The sequence below is a fragment of the Hippocampus guttulatus genome, chromosome 4 (genome assembly GCF_054856545.1).
Source record: "Hippocampus guttulatus isolate MCC_2025c chromosome 4, RoL_Hgut_1.0, whole genome shotgun sequence".
NCBI classification, from domain to species: domain Eukaryota; kingdom Metazoa; phylum Chordata; class Actinopteri; order Syngnathiformes; family Syngnathidae; genus Hippocampus; species Hippocampus guttulatus.
The window spans coordinates 9,109,380-9,128,600 of record NC_141264.1 but is presented as its reverse complement, the minus strand read 5'-3'; the positions used below and the strand labels follow the sequence as shown (position 1 = coordinate 9,128,600).

The 19,221-nt window shown below is 42.6% G+C and overlaps 1 protein-coding gene across 1 annotated transcript; it reads right to left on the bottom strand.

The window, feature by feature from the left end:
* Window positions 1-97: 97 nt before the first annotated feature.
* On the bottom strand, window positions 98-13,189 carry cd44b (CD44 molecule (IN blood group) b). The gene is made up of 8 exons (XM_086109669.1): window positions 12,765-13,189; window positions 7,250-7,415; window positions 5,915-6,057; window positions 5,740-5,787; window positions 2,552-2,884; window positions 1,300-1,380; window positions 1,140-1,218; window positions 98-1,078 (listed from the first exon to the last, which is right to left on the bottom strand). The coding sequence occupies exons 1-8, from the start codon at window positions 12,829-12,831 to the stop codon at window positions 871-873; spliced, it is 1,125 nt and encodes a 374-aa protein (XP_085965795.1). The 5' UTR covers window positions 12,832-13,189; the 3' UTR covers window positions 98-870.
* Window positions 13,190-19,221: the final 6,032 nt, after the last annotated feature.

Genomic DNA, 19,221 nt, shown 5'->3' with positions numbered 1-19,221 from the left:
TATGTCACGTTTTTCCCTTCTTTCACATTTTTAGGTGTTCTTTACAACAAGATATTCTTGATATCAACTAACATCCTCAGTCAAAGAATTCAAAAAGGAAATTGCCACACTGTTTTATTGAACAGGAATACAAAGCTATACAGATACTAGAAAACTGGTAGCTATTATGGCAAGGACAGTTCAAGCTGAATTGTTGAAAAAAAATAAGGAAAATAAGTTTTCTGTACAGACCAACAAAATCCAAAATAGTTTTTTTTCCAGACAGCCGGAAATGGCACTAACGAGTTCAGCGGAAAACAAAAAGGGCAAATAGATCAAAACAATGAAATAATGCAAAAGATAGTTTTGCTCATATTTTATATGACACAGGGTTTTTTTTCAAATGCAATGTCATTGTCATAGGGCATTTTGTCAAGTCGGCTGATGTGCATTTTGACGCTCGCTTCTAAAACAAACAAACAAACAAACAAAAATGGAATCAACATCTTCATTGATCAAATCGTTCCAATCTGTCTCTCTGCCCCCCCCCCCAACCCATCCCCTTTGTCCTAAACACACAAAACACATGCACAAACATGAGCACACGACAAGCTCACACCCACTTCACATCCCCGTCCTCACTTAATACGTCGCACTGGAGAAACAATATGCTGCACACCAGGGTTGGAAAGACCCAGCAACCTTGCTGCAGTACAGTGCCACTTTTACATTTTGACGTCTCACACGCAAACGCACGCGCACACACTCAATCACATCTATGCGCTAACACCCACTCAGTGTCCATCCAGTGCTGACCACCAAAGCAATTTCGAACGCCACCTGTCCAACCGCCCGACCCAAATCCCGCTTCCACTGCCTGCACCTTCACCCTCACGCCTCTTTATCAGGCGTCTCCTCCAGCTTGATGACGGTGAACTCCTCAGTGTTGCCGTTCTCCTGGATCTTCTCCTTGTTCATGAGGGTCACCATTTCCTGCTCCCTCTCCTGGGCCTGTGAGCTGGAAGCTCCGGCTCCCGCTGCTCCATTCCCCTCGCTCTCTTTGGAGGTGATCATCAGAGTTTGTTTCTTGCCGCACCAGCTGCAAGAACACATCCACATGAATTTCTCCATGTTGTCTGACTGGAATTATAGGTGCTTACCTCTTTCTTTTGGCAACAGCCACACACGCAAAGAGGATTGCGGCAACTGCTATAAGCACCACGACGATGACGAGCCAGTCTGCAGGGAGACGTACCAAGAAAAATTGCTGTTTCATCTCAATTACAAATGACTTGACAAAAACACATTGTGGCTGCTCACTCGTGGAATTGCTGCCCTCCCGTTGATCCTTTGGCACAACTGCATTCATCCTTTTCTTGCCGTGTGGGGTTTGTTGTGTAGCTTCAGGTAAAAAAAAAATAATAATAATTTAAAAAAGTAGCAATTTCACTCATCTCTTACTTTAAAGTAATTAGTAATCACTCAGCAAAAAGTATTTTACAAGCACTCACTCAACGGTGTTGATGGCTCAACTCGTAAATATTTTTTCACATGTTTAAAAATACTGGACATCTATATTCATTCATTCATTTTCCGAACCGCTTTATCCTCACAAGGGTCGCGGTGGGTGCTGGAGCCTATCCCAGCTGTCTTCGAGCAGTAGGCGGGGGACACCCTGAATCAGTTGCCAGCCAATCACAGGGCACACAGAGACAAACAACCATACACGCCCACACTCACACCTAGGGACAATTTAGAGTGCTTAATCAGCCTGCCATGCAAGTTTTTGGGACGTGGAAGGAAACCGGAGTACCCAGAGAAAACCCACGCAGGCCCGGAGAGAACATGCAAACTCCACACTGGGAGGCTGGAGCTGGAATTGCACCCGGTACCTCTGCACTGCGAAGTCTACGTGCTAACCACTGGACCACCGGGCCCGCCTGTACATATATAATTTATTTATAATCAAATTATTCACAGGGTTTGATCAGCAGAGCTCAATTAACATCATGAAGAAACTGCCGTCTTGCAGTGTACCCTGTTAAATGGGTTACTACACGTTGATCGCAAGCTACCTGGAAATGATTGGAAAGCTGTGCAGGATATCCGTCTTTCCCGACTTAATTGATGACTTTTACGTTTCTGTGAGTCTTTAGAAAGACTCAAAATGACTATTAACCAAATGAGACACCCTTCATAAAGTGAATTTGTACAATTCATTTCCTTTTGTCAGGATTCAGACCATTGTGCATTTGGTTTGGCTTCAACAATCTTTCGTAAAGCTCAAAAGTATGCATTTGAAATCAAGTCTGAAGGAAGGAAATGAACAGCCAGTATGTCTAGTCGAGTTTGCATTGAGGAAGGAATGAGCGTCAAAGACTCAAACACCAGAGGGCACCACATGTTATTAATACTGTATTCAGTACAATCATAAAGTTGTTGCAACAGTGACTTTTCTCTTTCAAATCTATGAACAATTACTTCCAGTAGTCAGCCAGTTATTCATATGCAATTGTTGCATAGTCAAGTGTGTGATAAAATCATGTTCTCGGCTTGCTGCGGTGCTACTTACGCTCCACTATGGCATCCTCATTTTCAGGCTGCAAATTCACATTCTCCTCTTTGTCGTCTGGGAGGGGCTGTGGGACATCGGTCTCACTTACAGGGGCGAGGGTCGACAGTGTCTCTTCCTCAGACACGGGTGGCTGCAGCCCAGATCCGGTGGACTGATCGAAGCCTCCGGGAGTGAATGGGAACAGGGCACTCTCATTGTCGCCCCATCCGAATGAACTATCTTCAACTGTTGGCTGTTCTGTGGCTTCCTCCGACACAGGGGATGGTGTCGTAACAGTTCCCCCAAAAAAGTGTCCTGACTCTGCTGGGGTGGACACCTGCAGCCCAGGCTCTGTGGAAGCAATCACAGACAAAGGAGAAGAAATGTTTATGCAATCACACAGCTATACTATGCTATCAAGCTTAAGATAAGAAAAGATAAGAAGAAAACCTCGATTTGTCCCACAATGGAGAAATTCCCAATTTACAACAGCAAAATTATGAAAGGGAGAAAGTAGAAGACTAAAGTAGATAAATAAATATAGTTAGATTATAGTTATATTGAAAAGGCAAATTCTGTTTTTGTTTGCTTTCGAAAAAGACATTTTTGTTTGAGATCAAAGATGAATATGAGTGAAGAGATCAATCATTTCCGCTTTTATTTCCAGCCTGAAAAATTAATTCTTCTGGGTAAGGCTCATTAGTCCTCATTAAAATAATGCATAATAACAGCAGCAAAATGGACTTAGAATTCAACAGGAAAGGCTTTGTCTGGCTCTATAGAAAGATCCCACAAATTCAAGAAATGGAAGATTTTAATCAACTGACTTTAAAAAAATCCTGTAAAGTGAATGCAGAGAATTGTTTCTAAATACATTACAGTATCCGTGTTTGACGATAACTGCCAAAAACATGTGCCAAGTCTGACAACTATGTAGAACTGAATTGTAGTGTTCTAAACTGGGTCACTGACAGTGTAGTGGTACACTCGCCTGACTTGTGTGCGGGCAGCGTGGGATCAGCTACCACCCGGTAAAGGTGTGGATGTTCTTTATATGTGCCCTACAACCGATTGCCGACCACTTCATGGTGTAGTTTTCCCTCCGCCCAAAGTCAGCTGGGATACATTCCAGTAGCCCCCCGTGACCCTGTTCAGGATCAGCGGTGTGGAAAATGAATGGATGGGTAGTGCTAAACTGTTTTCCAGATGTTTTGGGCAGGACTAAAACAGCACTGTGGATGAGTGGTTGTCTCGCAACCCCAGAGATTGTAGGAACGATTCCCGGCCCTTGTGACCTTTTTCTTCCCCCCAAGATGGCGCCCGAGTAGGCAGCCGTCAGCAAGTGCTTTTCGAGAGCCTTGCTTTTTGGTTGTTTTTTGTTGTTTTTGTCTTTTGTTTTGTCACATGGTGTTTGTTGTTTCGTCGTGTGGACCTGATGTGGACTGTTTTCAGCGTTTTTTTTGGCCATGACATTCGTCAAAGGAGAAGAATCTGTGCTTGGTGGCTGCGCTTTCTCGGCAGCATGGCTGTACCAGCACAGATTTTGATTGAGAGGAATGTCGGCGCCATTTGACTGTCGGAGCTGGACAGCCCCGGCGTGCTTGTTTTTTTGCGCCTGTAAAGGGGCAGCATTTTTCACAGCCCCGTTTTGCTCAGTGGAGATATCGGCGCTGTTGTACAGTTTGCGTTGGTGCGGCTGGATGGATGGCTGCTGAAGTTGAGGATGAGGAGAGAGGAGCGTCGGCGCGGAGCACAGATGCGTATTTGAACTGAGAGTCGCCGCCGGAATTGAAATGGATTTCCATGGGACAGGAGAAGTGAACCAATCTCTTTTTTCGTCAATGGATGCTACAGCTTCTTGTTGACTTTGAAACATAGCTTGTAGCCGACGTGTGCATATTTTGAGGATGACGTTTCTGATCCACTGGTGAAAGGACACTTTGATTCTCTCCCCTTTCATTTCAAACTGCTTTAAACAACAAAGCGTTTGAGGAAAAAGTGGTTAGGATTGCACGACTGTCCGTGTTTTATGTTATGTGTTGTGTTTATTATTTTACTTTAAGTTAACTGTTTTGTTAAGCGCTTTGTTACAGCTGCAGCGGTTGTAAAAGCGCTATTTGAATCAGGATGTATTGTATGTCAAAGTCTCTTTGAGCATGATACTGAACACCCAGTTGCTCTTGCATCATCAGGAGGCTAATGAGGAGTCAGTGTGAAGCGCTGCAAGGGCATTTTAGGAGGAAAAGCGCTGTAGAAGTAAAAGCCCATTTACCCATTTAAAAAAGAATTCAATTTAAAATTTGCATAGCAATTTTACTCTTGGGCCACATATAGTTCATAGACCACACCATTAAAAACATTGCCATTGATGACACATAGATAGAAACTCTTGTGCTCGTCAGTTTACACCCAATACAATTGATATGATTCAACATTTTCTTCATCTTCACATTTAAAAGCCCTTTCAATACAGAGCGTGGCACGGTTCGATGTCTTGCCTAGTGTTTCTGTTTCAAGTCTCGACTCAGCTGGATTTGCATTTTCAGCCTTTCCGGAGTGAAAGCAAAGTCACTTCGGGACTCAGCTACTGGTGCCCCCATTAAGACAATAACATACAATGAGCTGAGATAAGGTCATAATTGCACAACTGGGCCAGACAAGTTAAAACAGTCATATCAATGTTTTGTTTTAACTTGTCTGGCCCAATTGTGCAATTATGACATTGATATCAAATTAGTCTCCTACATACCCATGAAATGCAATCTCATCCCCGATTTTCAACTCGGGAAACGGTGGCGTTAATCCAAAATCATTTGGATGGTACACTGCATTTAAATTGTGTTTCTATATCGCCATGGCATTCTGTCATGGTCGACAACATTGACAAGTAAAAACATCCTATAATTTCGGAGATTATTACATTCATTGATCACAGTCATGAAAATGATTTCCAAACAGGATGTTACAAGTATTATTGACGTTTAGCACAATACTGTACCTATGTTTATTGTGTTTGCCGATTACCAAATGTACACTTAACACTATTCAGTTGCATGAGTTGTACTTCATTATTCTTTCAATTTCAAGTAGATTGAAATGTAGTTGATGAAATGTTTTCATCATTTTACATTCTTGAAATGATGTGACATAGGCATATTTTTGTGTATCATTTCAAAACAGGTGCATCCATGGATGGCTGTTCTTACCTTGTTCATGGTTTGTAAATGCCTTCTCACAGTTGATCTCGGGCCCAGCTAGCACATGGACGAAATAGACGAAATAAAAATTGAGACGGAAACAAAAGGTAATCAGCGAGACGCAGATTATGAATATGAACAACATTCTGAGTTATGGGAAGAAAAATCTTGCCGAAAAACCAACCTGTTTCATCATAGCAGTAAACATCAAGACCTTCATTTAGGTCGTCACGAGGATGAAAGAATAAACCGGTCGTGTTCACAGCACAGTTTTCGTGGGGTGTGTGTCTGAGGATAGCGAAGCTCATGTTGCTGATCCAGCCGTTCCTGACAAGACACAAGATTTGACCTTGACAAACTATGACTGACAAACTATCATTTTCAGAGACAGAAAGTATGTGAATTTGACAAAGGAGACATGTGGAAGCCGGAAGTGGAAGAGTAATATTGTTGTCTAAAATAAACCAGTTTTGAAGAACGACTGTGATCGCGGCCGACTTCATAAATTCACCAACATCACAGCATTTGTCTGATCAATTGCATAAAATTCACACCATCATTCAAACATCCGATTTGGCCTATTTACCGACAACATTCGCTGTTCAATACGTGCATGACGAATGCTCTCCAATACAACCTTGTCACGCTGATCCAATGCTCCTTTGCTGGCTGACATCTTCTGAGAATGACTCGTTACATTGCATTATCTCTTGAATGACTTCACACACTGTACGCCATTCAAAGTAAGTGTGCAAAAGATTCGATATGTTTTGATGTGGATCCAGGGAAAATGACACTTCAATGATGCATGGGCCCTTAGTTTCCAAAGTGTTGATGCTATTCGGTGATCCTCACGGTTGAAGTGCTGATTAGCTGTTTTACTGGAACAAAGTGATTGCGTTTGAATTGCCTACCAGTTTGAAAGTGGTCCCATATAAAAACATATGATACTTTGATGATTAGTAAATTCGCTTTACTGATCTTGAAGGCTCGTGTGTGGCACATTTTGGGAAGTGATTTGCTACAAATGTTTCTTATAACCCTTTTTGTACTCATTATCTTGGTGTGTATCTGACTGCACGAAAATGACAATGCTCCTGCTTTTATGCCAAGCGCAGACGACATTGTGTCAGCAAATTACCAGGTGCGTCGAGGGCAAGACTGCTTTGTGCGCCGGCATGCCCCATGAGTGCAACACGACCCCAAAGAGACTGGGATAAAACTTTTCAAGTCGAGCACACGGTCCAGTCTACCAAAATAGGGCCCATGTTGTTATGTCTGAGACTCAAATGAAACAGAACATATTAGAAGTGAAGGCAGGGGAAACATTTACAAATGTAAACCCCCCAAAAACAGTATAAAAAAAATAAAAAGCAGGCTTCATGACAACATCAAGTGACAAAAGGCCAACAGTCAATGAACAGAAACAGAGAACTTAATAACAAGGCACAGTTGAGCAGGTGAAGAAAGGAGCTGATTGGTTGAGTGGGGCGAGCGTATCAAAGGTTTGTGCTTTCACCTGCAGGTTTCCATGTCTTTTTCAAAGGCCCATTCAACTTGTTCTGGACTTGCCATTGTCGTCTGTAGCTGCTTGCACACTTTTTGAGCATTCTCAAAGGTGAGAGAGTGACGAGCTTCACCTTCGGCAATAAATACTCCGGCATAGCTGCAGCTGCGAGAATTGACTGTGGGAAGAATTGAACAGAACAGGATTTGTGATTAAAAAGAGAGAATGTATCAAGAACAATTTGACAGTAGTTTGAGTACAAATGAGCAGCTTGGCGTGTTTTGCTTCACAGTTGAGATGCTCCATGTTTGAATCGCAGCTCAGGCACTCCTGTGAGGAGCTTGCGTGTTTCCCCTGTGCTTGTAGGAGTTACACAAGGCATTCCAACTTCCTCCCATGTTCCAAAAACATACATTCAGTTAGTTGACAACTAATAAATATCTCAAAGGTGTGAATGGTGTCCGTCTAAAGGTGCCGAAAGTCATCTGGGATAGGCTGCAGCTCACCCGCAACCCTAATTAGGACAATCACCTTGTTACAATTACTCTCAGTGAAAACCAGCCATTAAAAAAGAATAACAATAATTAAAATACAGAAGAATCAACGATAGATCTGTGGACATTATGCAGACTGAAAACAACTAACCCTCATCTCTTTCATTTCTCTTCTGTATCGCATTTTGTTTTTTAGCCCATCATCATGATCTAATTTAATCATTAAATTAGATCTGTCACATCATGTGCATGCCAGCATAATCCTAGTATTGATATGTTGGTGGCTTCCAGTCTTTTTATTTGTGTCCAGGCCATGGGCCACGAGATCCCTTTTACAACCATTCAGTGGCTCATAAGCAAATAAGTGATTTGACACGGGGACGGCGCATTCCATGGACATACACATGGGTTCAACATGAGACAATGTTAGGATGAGGCGAAAAACAAAAGCGTCATTTGTCTGCAGTGTCGGGCCTCAGGCAAAGACACACACAGACACACAGACTCAACAAAGTAAAAATAAAATAATGTATTTATTTGCATTATTCATAAGCACGTGTAGCCTGATTGTTAGAATGTAAGAAACTCTTGTTAAACTACAAATGGAATGAGAATGACTTCTACCAGTCCAGGTGGAAAAAAATTGATGTCTGTCAAGCAAGTGTGAAAAAGAAAAAAACAGGCAGCAGCTAGTGGCGGCTTCAATCACACTAAACGTTGAGGGGATTCCCTGACACGAGGAGGCGAGCATTTGCATTCACAATGAAAGTGAGAAAAGATACTTAGTTGGGAAATGTAAAAAAAATAAAAATAAAAAAACAGTCACTGAAATAACTTACACAATGAGTATCTCATCATCCCCAATGACAATGTTTGTGTCTGACCATTGAAATCTTTAAAATAAACGGATTAAAATTCAGCAGTAACACTAAAAGCTAGCATTTCCTTAAACAAACAAACAAAAAAAAGCGTGACCGTTCATTGAAACGTGAACAAGATGATTTGGGATATTCAGTGGATGTACTGATGAGTTTGGCGTAATTCATCATCCTAGGTCATAATATAAGATATTAGAATTAACACACCACATTCTGGAGTTGTTTTCCCACAAACACCACTTTACTCAGTCAGGTTGGAGATTGTGGCCTACGGTGACCATGGCAACCCGTACATAACAAGAGGGTAGCTCATTCCTCAGCTCAAGCTAGTTACGTTTTCAAAAATGAAAAAGAACAAAATTCATAATTTAACAAAGTAGACTTATGAGTTCCAAGTACGGTACTTTAACGGAATTGTTTTTGATAACTTCCCAAAGAGAAAATCTGACCTTCAAAATATTGTTAGCCACCAATTTGGGATTTCGAGAAGTGGCCTATGATGTATTGGACGCCATGACATGCGTATTGCAGATCATTGTACCACAAGCTTCACGAGAACACAAAAGGCAAACGGTTCTATTGGTGGAGTGTAAAAAAAGGAAGTACATCGTTGAGGAAATAACTGTTTCATAAATGTTACTCCTGTATGACAACATGTAGGCAAAGGAAACAAATAAATGCAAACGCATTGTGATTTACTACTACGACCGCAAAATCTTTTTTTTTAAATATATTTTGAGTACACAGCTTGTGTATAAGATACAAGTTACATTTAACCCGTTATCATTTGACAAGATATTATCGGTTGGTCGTAAACTATTGACATCAGTTGAGGTCTCTGCTGTTAGAGGCAGTTGGGTAACAAGAGGCGGTTGCTGCAGGCCTCTCCCTACCCACAGTACACACACACACACACACACACACACACACACACACACACACACACCTGACAGAATCTTAACACATACTGCCACACAGCACAGTGTCCCTGAAAGTGTGGCTGAAAAACATCAGTCGTTACACCCTTGCAAACTTAGCCAGCAAGAGCACAAACAGCAAAAACTGCCCCAAAAAAGGGGATTCATTGGTATGCAGGGGGAGCAGTCATGGGAATCTTTCTGCAGCCCCAACGCCTGCCATCCTGAGGTAGTGACCACCCCAAAGCTCCCTTTGTAACCGAACCAAGTTGAAGCCAAGGAGACTGATCATTCCTGCACGGTGCCTCGAGCCGGAGCAAAAGAACTCTACCGTAACTTAATGTAGAAGTAACGGGAGTGTAATAGCTTGTAGCGGCACACTCCATTTTCTCTCCTTGTCCTGTCTGATCAGATTTTTCTGTTACAATAGTTTTTGTGTGTCAAATACCGAAACGTTATCAACGATCTGTCGTCAATATAAAACACGGATATAACCAGGACACCAAGTGCCTCTACATAAAGATCAACAAGACATGTTGTTTTCACTTATCGCCCTGAGTCTTCTCTGTGCTCTTCGCCATTCACGGTCACATTTTATTGATAAGGTCAGAATTAAAGCTGCAGCAGGGATGTCATGCTCAAACAGACACGTTCTTGTTCTTTGTCGCGTTGTATTTCGTCAGCTGCTTTAGAAGCAGGACTTGCGCTCTTAGCATCACTTCAGCAAGGCTACGCTATCTTGCATCATCCATCTTAGTGAATTGCTGTGCTCAGCAGTCATGTCCTACCACAACAATAGGTGGCAGGTGAAATGTGAGATCTTACTGAAAATAGGTTTGGTGTACACACACACACACACTCTTGCGAGAACAGTGGAAAGTCACAAGAATGACCACCTATTCCATCCACTTCGAATGTGCTCAGAATACTGGAAGTGATCAAGGAAGCACAACTGAAATGAGGATGCATGCACTGCAGTAACACAAAAAGGTGTCAAAACCACATACTTCCTTTGCTTGGCTACCACTCAAAGTTGCAGTTGGTGAATATGGTTTGTGGGTAGTCTTGCTGAAAAGCAGTGAGTGCTGCAAATGATGCCGAGAGGTGTTGAAAGATTTTCCACACACATGAAGAAGTTGGCACGAGTTGGTACATGATTTCATTTGTCATATTTTCCTAAAATAGCCCAAATTGAAAATGTCTTTTGAATAATTATTGGACTTCTAACTGAGTTTGACTAACCAACCAGGATTGACTAGAATGACATTGACTTCACACGCTAATTTCACACTATTTGGCATAGTTTGTGTACTTGCTCTTATTAGACAGGCATATCCGGAGTAGTTGTTGCTGTGGCATACCCTAACCATCTTAGCTTAGTCGCTAACATTAAACAAAGGCTAGTTCTTCCTCTCTGCATACAGTATCCATGAAAGGCTAAACTTGATGCACACTGGCTCTCACATCTCGCATTCTACCCAGACTTGAATTTCAGTTGTAGGATTTGACCCCATGTTGAAAAGAGTTGTCTTTTAAAACTCAAAGCTATGTAAAGGAGCTGCACGATACCAAAGGAGGTTCTGCGCCGACAGAAAGAACAGATAAAAAAAGGTACAAAGCCAAAGCGTACAGCTGTCTTCTCTAATGGCACCTTGGTGAATGAGGCAAACACGTGGGGTGAAGTAGCAAAGGGGAAGCCAGTGGATTCAAAAGGCCTCCTGGTTTGGACTCGGTGCCAACATCTCTCGACATGACTGCACATTTGTTGTTGTATCATAATTACAGCATTACTGGTCACTTTATTTTTAGCTTGATCAAATCTGTCATTCTTGTGACGCCCTGAGCAACACTAATGGTACCCCTACATTACGTTGAGACTCTCTTTCCCCTTTGTGTTATGTATATCATTGATTGTTGACTGTAATACTAGTGTGGCTGAAACTACCAAAGATAATTCGCCGTGTATTTTTAAATAGTAGGTCAATAAAGATGATTCCGATTCTGATTATAGGGGCCCTGACCACACTACACATTGACCCATGATACATCTGATAAATAAGAGGCTAGATATTTTTGGTTGGGTTGGTCAGAGAAGTCATTTGTAAAAGAGATGAAGGCATTAAAAAGTGTGGTCTACGTGGTTGACACTAACTTCCTCTCTTCTCCAACAGCATTTTTGAGCTTTGCGTTTCCTCTTCGCTATGAATCATAACATCATCATCATCTGGCCAGCAAGAGGGTTACAATCATGGAATATGGACATTAAATACATAAAAGATGCTGTGAGAAGTCACAGGGTAACAGATGTCATTGTAAAAGCCTGGAAACAGAATCCCACTGCCTGAACTAATGATATACTTGCGACCACAGAGTTAATGTTCAAAGACTTTGCCCTGGGCCATGATGAGCACTCTGACATTTGTGGGGGGGGGGGGGTGGCACAAACACAAAAGCCGCCTCGTCTGCTCACAAGAAGCCTTGTGAGGAGCAAATATGTTTCAGTCCTCCCATAGCCAGAGATGATGTCTCGAGGAACACTCCTATTTGCCTTTAAATGAGGTCTCATTTAGAGAGCGTAATGCTCAGCGCCGTGGCGCCGCAGGGAATGTGTGCGAACAACCTGACAACCATCTCCTGTGGGACCACGCTATATGCACATGGACCTGTTTGATTCAGCACCTCCAGCGATGTATCGCTGGGGGCAACAAATCCAATCAAAACCTAACTTTATGGAGCACGTATGAGATGAAAAAAACGATGACATTTGCATGGAGGGCTGGTGCTGAACATCCTTTGTGGCTGACTGTAAAGCATTGTGTGATTCCTGCTAAAAAGTATTGAAAAAAATAAATCATGCCTGTCCATTGCGGAGGCTGCTTTTAATGTTCAGATTCGATTAATGGGTTCGACTGCCTGGCACGTTAGCGTGTGTGAGACAGAGACACAGCAAAAAAACATTTTCTTTGTGTCTGACGGGAGTCTCAGACTGCCAGACATGGGGCTGCCTCCGCTGGTGTGGCGCATGCACAGTCACTCTTGTCGGCATCCAATCTTTTTTTTTTTCTGTTCCACAAACCGCACAGAACAAAAGTCTCTTTTAGTTTTACTCATATTCTCATGAAGATCCAGACATTTAACAGTTATGTGTTCAAACAAAGGCAAGTACGTCTGGCAGAAAGAAAGAAGAAAACGCTCATTTTAAACAAAAGAGCAATGGAAGAAGGCATGGTCACCTCACCTTGAAGTTGCTCTGACCTACAGTAGGCCAGATGTCCTAAAGTGACCCCCAAGACAAGAGTCCACATCCTGGGCAAGCCTTGTCTAGATGGCTGGCAGAGTAGCTGAAGGTAAAGGTGAGGATGAAGCCTCAAGTAGTCCTGTTCTCTCTCAACCGGAATGGGCCGTGTGCGTGTGTAAGTGGGTGAAAAGAGGGTGAATGAGTAAGAAGGCGCTTCAAAAAGGAAGCTTCCGCTGAAAGGGAGTTGCTGTGTGCTTTGGCAGCTGGAGAGCACTCAGACTTTGCTCAACTTTTCTCTTCTGCGTCTGCAAACCGCAGCAGCTGTCTGCACCCACACACTAGGAGAGGATGAGCGCCTCATGTGAACACACACCCACTTGCCCCACCTCTCTGCTTCCACCGCTCTTCCTTTCCACCACTCCAACAGTCCAAATGGAGAAAGGCGAAGGTGATCGCTCCCTCTCATCGGGCTCCTTGTCTACCTCCGCCCTCTCTGTCTCCTGTTCCCCTCCTTCCTCTTTTCAGACAGCAACAGTTTCAGTGTGCCCATCTGGTCTTTTGTTCCCGCCGCAATTCATTTTCAATTCAACCCGATTTTCTTGGCTCTGCTCCCTTTCACTGTGGCTGTGCATCTCACAGTGTGATCGGTTGGCAGCAATGGGAGCCGGTCACATCCATTTCACAGACACACATCATTTGAAAAAGACTAAGGTTAGAAACAAAAATGGGGAAAATGTGGAATACAACCAAAGGACATGCACAAAGTATTGGGACATATCATGTATCTAATCAATCAATTCTACACCTTCAACTTTGTGGGGACAGCCTCTATCTGTTCCGTCACGATTGCCCCAAGCTGGGGGGATAAACAATAGTTGGAGGACGTTGGTGTGGAAGAACAGAACAGCCCTAACCCCAACCCTAATTGACATCAAACATACCATATATAAATAATCACCAAAACCTGTTCGGTATCTTAAATTTTGTGGCCGCCATAAATAAAAGAGAGGAAATAATCATGTTAGCATTCTCCTAAGCAGAGCATGTTCATGTTCAGTCCCGGTCGCTGTTCGAACATTTTTCTTCGACATCATTCTGAGGATCTTTGACCTAGCTCGATCTTAGTCTATCACTTTCCAAGACATTATGAGGAACACAAATCACCAATAACGCTTTATTTGATTTTCCTGGTTCTTTATTGCCAGCGATTTCTGTTCACACTTGGCCAATCCTTCATTTTTTTTTGCAAATAAACCTTTTTGTACCTTTGTTTGTGGGATCCGCACACCATCTGGTTTGTTTCCGAACCTTGTCAATCATAGAATTAGACGAAGGATTAGGAGAAGATTGCAGGGGGGGGGGGGGGGGGTGTTCAAAGTATTAACATCAGGGGTGCTAATAATTGAGGCACACATGATTTGATGTAAAAATAAAAAATGCTGTGGGACTTTTTTCCCCACTGAATAATTGCATTTGAATTTAAGGTGGAAGTCACTCCAGCGCCCCATTGTTTTAATGTTGGCCCTATATTATATGAAAGGAAAAATGAATTGATTAAAAGCTCAAGAACACCTTAACCAGGGGTGCCAACAATTATGGAGGGCGTTGTGTATTGATTACTGTAACCATGACGCCGTCCTCAACAACTGGTGCAATGAACCGTGTCTTTATAACAACACACATTTTGGAACACTCATATGAACGCACATGGTGACAAAGCATGACTGCTTGCAGCTTGCAATTATGTAACTTCCAAATCAACCAGCACTAAAGGATGTCTAATGTCTAAGCGCGAGCAATGACTTGTCAGTGACTCAGCATGGGATCCTCACATAACTTTATGCCTTGTTTCTTGCTCTTTCAGTGAAATAGATTCAAATGTCCTCAATTTTAACTGGAGGCGGGTGGGGCTACGATTTTATATTTTAGTTACGATAGGAAATTCTGATGTGTTTTGATCTACCTGTAAATAATGATTCAGAAAGAACAATTATGAATTAAAGTTTGAGACATCCCAAATGTGAAGAATGCCCAGCAATGATTAACCCACTGAAAAGTGAAACGCAGGAAGTGTGTAGCAGTCAAATAACAGAAAAGAAAACTCCTCAGAACGAACCACAGTCATTGGGCATATTATCCAAGTTCTAATCAGCCATTAGTGAACTGGCTGGGCAAAAAAATGAAATTGAGAACAATATACTTGCAAGGGGACTTGCTCCAACCTTTACGAACATCCTCTTTGGGCTAAATTGCTGTACTTAGCAACAAAAAAGAACCCCCCCCCCCCACCCAAAAAAAACAAAAACAAAAAGTTAGGTACAGTAGTTGCTGACTTCCTGTGACTTCTCGTTACTGGGGACATAACGGTCAAAGCCACCATAGAGTCACAGTCCCAAGCAGTGGTGGTTACTATAGTGAGATACAAACAACCCAACAAGCGTGCTTGCACCAGAATGAAATTGGTTTGGAGTTTCCTCTTTCAAGTTAAACAACTGCACACCAGTTTTCCTCTGTCAATGAAATATAAGGAGGGATTTTTTTTTTAAGCTAATGATTATCCAGGCAAAGTTGGTTTCCCTGCCAGAAGAATTATCTGTCCTAGTTTCGCTCAGTGGAAAATCATTGAAACTAAGAGTTGATGACTGGAGAATCCGTGTCTAAGTCTGGCTGAAGTTGACAAAGCCACTTAAAAAAAAGCTGAGCACACACAAGATCCCATATACTGGAGTGATCTACCTTGAAAGGACACGTACAGACATACCGGTCAACTCTATACCACGGAAGGCTCGTTCACTGTCACTCTATTCAGGCAATCCAAAAAAATGTAAACTGCATAGAACTGTAGTACTAATGTGCTCTTTTCATGTGATCATGACTCAAAGAAAGACAAAGTAATTTTGTAAGTGTGGACGAAGGACTGCCAACAATGTAAATACTGGAGCTCCATAATCACTTTTTTTTCTTTTTTCAAACAGTAGCTGAGGTGACCAGCGACTGTATTCAGGCAAAATGACCGAGTCCTAAATTAAACATCAGACTGCTGACTCAGCCGATACAGCAAAGAAAATATTTCCATGACGGCGAGTCGGTGAGAACACACATATACTCTCATCAGACGTCCCTGCGGTGAGAAATCTGTGTGATGGCAGACAAATGGAATCTTTACAGCATTCCTTTTATGGAACATGACTTTTTCCCTCCGGTGAGCTGAATCACCACAAAGTGACAAGAACAGATCGGGTTTTATGAAACTGCAAGAGAAAATTGAACCAGTTACAATTCAAACAATGAGTGAATATCATACGAATCAGTGTAATGATATCATAACGGCTGAATGTGCATCACGAGCCCTGGTGAAGCTGAGAGCTACTTCTCGGGAGCTGATGAACAGATAGAAGATTCAATGCCTTCTCATGGGCCAGTGTTCATTCAATCATCCAAAAGTATGGCACAACTGCAAACCTAAGAAGGCATTGTAGTTTTGTCCACCATAAAACGGACAAAGCAAGAGAGGTACAATAGCTGTAATTTAAATTACTGCGGTGGTCAGAGAAGCAGCCAAGAGGCCCGTGGCCACTTCGGAGGAGCTACAGAAATCCACCCCTCAGCTAGCTGAATCTGTCCACTGGACGGCTACAAGTTGAGAACTCCACAAATCTAGCCTCTGTAAAAGAATGGCAAGGAAAAAAAAGTCACTGTTGAAAGAAAGATACAGTGATCCCACGCTATTTCACGGTTCGTTTATCGTGGCTTCGGTGCATCGCGGATTTTTTCAAACAATCATAAAAAATACATTTTTTTTTAAGTCTGCAAAAATCAGTGTCTAAGTGTTGTTTACCATGCGTGCGAGTGTGTGCGCACTCTGCTCAAGCGTGAAGGTCCACGTGGGGCACGTGTGTGGGCGTGCACGCATGGGCACACAGGTGAGTGTATGTGTGTTGCTGACAGAAAGAGAGAGAGAGAGAGAGAGACTTATAAGAACAAAAGCAGGTCTCTCCATCCTTAATTGTCTAAACAACCTTAATTGACTAATCATAAACACGTCTGCTGCACACCCGCAAGATCGCGGGCCTGTGTGTGTGTGTGTGCGTGTGTGTGTGTTAGTGCGCTCTGATCAAGCGCAAAGGCCCACGTAATTTTTTATATATATGTTAATTGGTCGCTACTTCACGGAGTTTCGTTTATCGCGGGTGGTTTTGGTCCCCATTAACCGCGATAAACGAGGGATTACTGTATTAGAAGTCACGTTTTCCATCGTGTGCAACGTGTGGAATAAGCTGCTGTTGTCAGATGAGACCGATGATGATTTTTTTTCTGCCTAAGTGCAAAGCTCCATGTGTGGAGGAAATCTCATCACCCTGAACACATCATATGCACTGTGAAACATGGTGGTGGAATCATCATGCCGTGGGTTTGCTTTTCTTCAGCATGGATAGGCAAGCTGGTCACAATTGATGGGAAGATGGATGGAGCTACAAACAGGGCAATCCCGGATGAAAATCGGTCGGAGGCCATAAAACATTTGAGCTACAATGTGAATGGTTTTCATCAAAGAATATACATGTGTTAGAATGACCCAGTCAAAGTCCAGACCTCAATCCCATTGAGCATCGGTTGCAAGACTTGAACATTGCCATTCACCAACACTCTCCTGCTGATCTGGCTGAGCGATTGTGATCTTTTTTTTTTCCTTTCAATAAAGAATGGGCAAAATGTTAATGACGAGATGTGTAAAACTCACTGACTTACGCCAAAAGACTTGCAGCTGTAATTGCAGCGAATATGTGACACATGCTACTTCTGATTGGTGGAATAGATAAAAATGAGGTGTGGAAATGTGAAAAAGTTCTAGGGATATGAATAGTTTTTCAAGGCACTGCATGTGAACAGATGGACGGATGTGACAAACAAAATGGGGTTGTGCTCTTCGACTTTGCCTCACTTGGCATTTGCCAACCAGAAGTAGCCTAGAGTGACCTAAAGCGTGAAAAACAAGTGCAAGCTTGTTTCATTGCACAGAACTGCAAAGTCATCTGAAATTTTGATCCGTACTTCAGTCGTCACAATAACGTGGTCAGCGGAGCTTGTAGTGAATAACAGTTTTCAGTATTGGCTACCTAATGTACTCGACCATAATTGCGGATCAATTGGGCATACCATGAAAACTCCTTATTTCCTGTTGTTCATGATACGGTTACAACTTTGCTTGGGTAAAGAGTGTCCTTCCTGCCGCAACAGTGTCCTGGCCTGACTGAGCATGACAGGACTAAGACTAGACTTTGAGCAATGACAGCAAAGCTAGAGCCCTCGCTTGGTTTTGGCTGCCGGGACAGCAGACCCACCCTGTTTGGACAGTGTCACAGAACACCGTATAGCCAACAGGAATGCCCTGCGTCACAAGCCCCCTGCCCCCAATTTCGGTCACTCTGAATCAGCACAGGCAATATAAACCTTGATCATTTGATTCATTGAACACATGGATTTAAATACGATAACATGGCAAGGAGGAATATGTGCGTGATGAAAACGATGCATTGCCATTACAAAAAAACCAAAACAACAACAACAACAACATTGATGTACTGTTTGCAAGGGGAAAATGGACTAAGCGGAGGAAATCCTGTCAACAATGGTTGAACAAACATTGCGCGTGGGATCACACGGATGAGGGAAAGACTCCAACCGATCCTGGGTCAGTGTGATCCGTCACAAAGCCTCTTCAGAGGAAGAATACACTGGGTGAACACTTCAACTAAGGTCTCAGCATGACGTATGTCAATATCAAATACATTTACACCTATCAAGTGTGGGCTGAAATTGAGTCTTTTAGAAAAATATTTTTATCAAAGAGCTATTCAATTGGATCTTTCCTGCCACTCAGGTGATGGGCAGTAAAGACTGTCATTCGGATCTTCCTGCATTTGGTAAATCATCACTTGAGTTGAAACGCATCCAATATTGGCACGATGAACGTGCACATTGCTGCCAAAGCAACTGCCTCCACACTGCTCCATGCTGTGTGACCATGAGCGTGACCTATGCTGCTCGCTGAGCCCTACACGATACAGTGCTGAAACCTTTTTGTGCGGTGAATATGCAATGAAAACAGAAATCAGGAAGGAGGCAAACACTTTTTCACAGCACTGTATATGCAACCTTGGGCATAGTTCAGGAAAAATATCCGCTGGAACAAACATCTTTGATTTATGTCTACAACTCCGTCTGCAACACAAAAATGTCCAAATTGTCTAAAGCGGATCCGTTCATTCGACAACAGTCGTTTTACAATGGGGAAATGCGCCAGCTTTCCACATGGACTTTGTTTCGATACAAACGCCTTGTTGTTCAAAGTGGAGGACATGCGACTTTTATTAGCTGCTGGTAGCTACATGCTTTGATGTGTTGTTCTGTTCTTTTACTTTGTTGTTAAGTGTGTCATGTGTTATAAATCTAGAAT

Excerpts from the sequence above, each read along its gene's own strand:
- cd44b (XM_086109669.1), bottom strand. The coding sequence starts at position 12,831 with ATGTGGACTCTTGTCTTGGGGGTCACTTTAGGACATCTGGCCTACTGT. Across the intron at positions 7,416-12,764 it reads TAGGTCAGAGCAACTTCAAG|TCAATTCTCGCAGCTGCAGC; the intron begins GTGAGGTGACCA and ends TTCTTCCCACAG. Across the intron at positions 5,788-5,914 it reads TTACTGCTATGATGAAACAG|CTGGGCCCGAGATCAACTGT; the intron begins GTTGGTTTTTCG and ends TCCATGTGCTAG.